Genomic DNA, 3,220 nt, shown 5'->3' on the forward strand with positions numbered 1-3,220 from the left:
AGTACAGAGTCTGTCTGAAAGCAAAAACAGGAATGTCTCACCCAGAATTCTATGTTCAGGTATATATTAATGGAAAAAATAATATGATGGAAATTTTAAAGATGTGCATAGCTGAGGATGAGAAGCAGAGTACAATGAGATTAGGGTGCTCTAGACAGAATGAACGAACACGAGCAAAGACCTGACGGCAATAGTGAGAGTATGAAGAGGGAGATACACTGAAAAATGTCTGGAGTTAGGAGATGGTTGGATTGAGAATTAAGCAGGGATCATTTCACAAACATCTGTGTGTGTCCTATTAAAGAATTTAAGCTTCATCCTAAAAGCAATGGGAATCTTCTGGTTCCTTCACTTCTTTATCAGCAATTGAAATGCCCAAGGTCGCGAGGCCCCTCCACAAGACCACCAGAGTCGAGAGTCAAAGCCAAACGGCAAGGGTCATTTATTGCAGGTTCGAACCTGGACCTCCGTGCACTCGTTGCCGGTGACGCTAAGAGGTCCTGGCGGAGTTTAGTACAGCTCTTTTATAGACCGGTACAAACATAGTCGCCGATTGGTTGACTTTTAAACAAAGACACTAGTCGCCGATTGGTTGACTTTTAAACAGAGACACTAGTCGCCGATTGGTTGACTTTTAAACAGAGACACTAGTCGCCGATTGGTTGACTTTTAAACAGAGACACTAGTCGCCGATTGGTTGACTTTTAAACAGAGACACTAGTCGCCGATTGGTTGACTTTTAAACAGAGACACTAGTCGCCGTCTGATTGGTTGGACGGTTGCGGGGGGGGGGGGTGTCAGCAGGCGTAATTACAGAAGCGAGAGCGGCTGGTTAAGTTTCGGTTTCCTGAGGTTTTGTTTCTTAATTAGAAATACTTAAGGCGGGGCCATGGTCGCAAAAAGAAATAGTGCAAACAGGAGGACTGATACAACCCTAGCAGTGCTGCGGCCTCCACCAGCCCAACGGCAGGGCGTCGGGAGGCTGTGCGCCCAACTTCAGGCGGCGCTCCCAAATGTGGCAAGCCCAGCGCCGCGCCCTGGAATGGTCCTTTTTCGGCCCTTCCCCTCCGGAAAGAACAGAAAAATTCCAGGAAAAGCACAAATTGAATGCAGGGCGTCAACTCAGTCCTATTCTCACCAAACTAGAACATAGCCCCCTCATTCCCCCCTTTCTCATGAACCAGAGGAGCCAATCTTGGGTCCTCAAGGCTCCGTTTCTTCAATTTCTGAGGCCTCGCAGGGCTGATATTGTGTTCTTAATATCATTAGCTGGACTGTATTTATTCTTTCGCGAACAAAATTCATGACTTTACTGAGTATACAGGGGTCTATAGTGAGGAGGAGAAGGAGGCATAGTAGAGGGCCCAGGATGGGGAGGAGGAAGGGGAGCATCCCATGAAATCCTGACCAAAGGGGATTATCCGCTAATTCTTGCCGGCGGCGAGCTAGGTCTTCCTGGAGCTGGTGGATCTTGTTTCTTACAATGCCTGATTTATTTGCATAGAAACAACATTTTTCTTTTAGGGCGAGGCATATCCCACCCTGTTCAGCTGTCAGCAAGTCTAAGCCCCTCCTATTCTGTAGGACCACCTCGGCCAGCGAATCTAATTGGTCCTGTAAGTCCTGAATGGTCCCAGAAAGAGTTTCTACATCTTCTATTAATTGCCTAGACAGCTGACTATAGGAGTGAAGGGAGACCCCAAGACCTGTACTCCCTGTGGCCACAGCTCCTGTAATTCCTAATCCTACCAGGAGGGGTAGGACTGTAATGGCTCGTTTGGTTCTCCCTGCCCATAGGTCAAAGCTGGGAATGGGCAACGGGGTGTCTCCCGAGATCAGGTCTACATTGGGGAGAAGGGTGGCCAGGGTGCAGACCCCTGTCCAATTCGGGGGTAAATAGGTGTATGCTAGGTTACTTCCACAGACAAAGACAGTGGTATTAGGACTACAGAGGGAGGAGTTCACGGGGATATATTGACTACATCCAGTGGATGAAAGGATTCCCAAGTCAATACTGGCGTTAGAGAGGGAATCGTTCTTGACAAAGCATGAGGTATTAAAGGTGGTTGAAAATTTTGAAAATTGTATGGGGAACGGCTCGGGGAGTGAAGTAGGGTTACATCGTTCGCTGATATTTAAATTGGCGAAGGTGGGGATGGCTATAGGGCGGGGCGGTCCTTGAGGAAGGCAGAGCCAGCAATCCTGTGCTAAGTTGGGGTTGGTGGTATTCAAAAGCGCAAAAGTAGCTTCTAGTATGGACATGGTCTGGGAGTCCAATTCAGAGGGATCGACCTTAGGGAGAATTAGGGGGTGGTAGCTGAGCTGTGGGTACAGATGCCGATAGGCCTCTTCTATTTGTCTTCGGGTTTCTATCTGGCGCACTGCGTCCTGGGGCCCCCCACCGTCTGACATATGTGTGAGGGCCCTGGTATTCCAGCATACCGGGGTCCCGGGGGTGCCAGTGCATCCAGCCTGAAGGTATTTATTATCATCACTAATGGTGGGGCTTTTATTATTCTGTAGTATGGCTGTGAAATAAGTCTTGTTATTGGCCCCTATACATTGCTGGTAAGAGGAATAGCACATGCTATGCATTGATTCCTGGAAGGTAGAACAGGGGCAAGTAGCTCGAGGGGGGAGTGGCTTAGGCTTATGGTAGCATTGCCAGTTTTGAGAGGCCCCGATAACCCTATATTCCTGAACAAGATACGCAGTTATGCCCCCGCAGTCCTGCATATGAGTATACCCTCGGGGAACAACAGGAGTCTCCATAGTACCTCCCCTGCACTCGCACGGTGCACCATATAGTAGTTGTATTAAAGTATTCTTATTGGGGGGAGGGCCGAATCCTCCCCTCGTGGCCCGAGGGTTGAGGGTTAGGACTATCATTAGGGCTATCAGCAGTACCTTGGTCATCATGGGGGAGGGTACGGCGCAAAGTCAGTTTGAGGGGATTGTTCTTACTCCGGTCAACAGTCCAGGTTGACGTCAGCTTTAGTGGACTTGATGAGGTCAGAAAATGGGTCCACCGGCTTGACGTGTGTGTGATGGATCCAGGCAGCTATGCTGTCCACCTTGATGGCTGTCGGCGTTGTCAGGATGATCTGGTAAGGTCCTTTCCACCTGGGTTCTAGGGTCTCTTGTCGATGGCGTTTGACAAGGACCCAGTCACCTGGCCGGAGCTGGTGTGGAGTAGGTGGGGGTCCTGTTGCATATAGCT

At 49.3% G+C, this 3,220-nt stretch overlaps 1 protein-coding gene across 1 annotated transcript; it reads right to left on the reverse strand.

Moving 5' to 3' along the window:
• Positions 1-1,203: 1,203 nt before the first annotated feature.
• LOC309829878 (syncytin-1-like) lies at positions 1,204-2,916 on the reverse strand (the record flags this gene model as incomplete). The annotated part of the gene is made up of 1 exon (XM_082666150.1): positions 1,204-2,916. The coding sequence occupies one exon, from the start codon at positions 2,914-2,916 to the stop codon at positions 1,204-1,206; it is 1,713 nt and encodes a 570-aa protein (XP_082522276.1).
• Positions 2,917-3,220: the final 304 nt, after the last annotated feature.

The sequence above is a fragment of the Grampus griseus genome, assembly GCF_964374135.1.
Source record: "Grampus griseus genome assembly, chromosome: 11".
NCBI classification, from domain to species: Eukaryota; Metazoa; Chordata; class Mammalia; order Artiodactyla; family Delphinidae; genus Grampus; species Grampus griseus.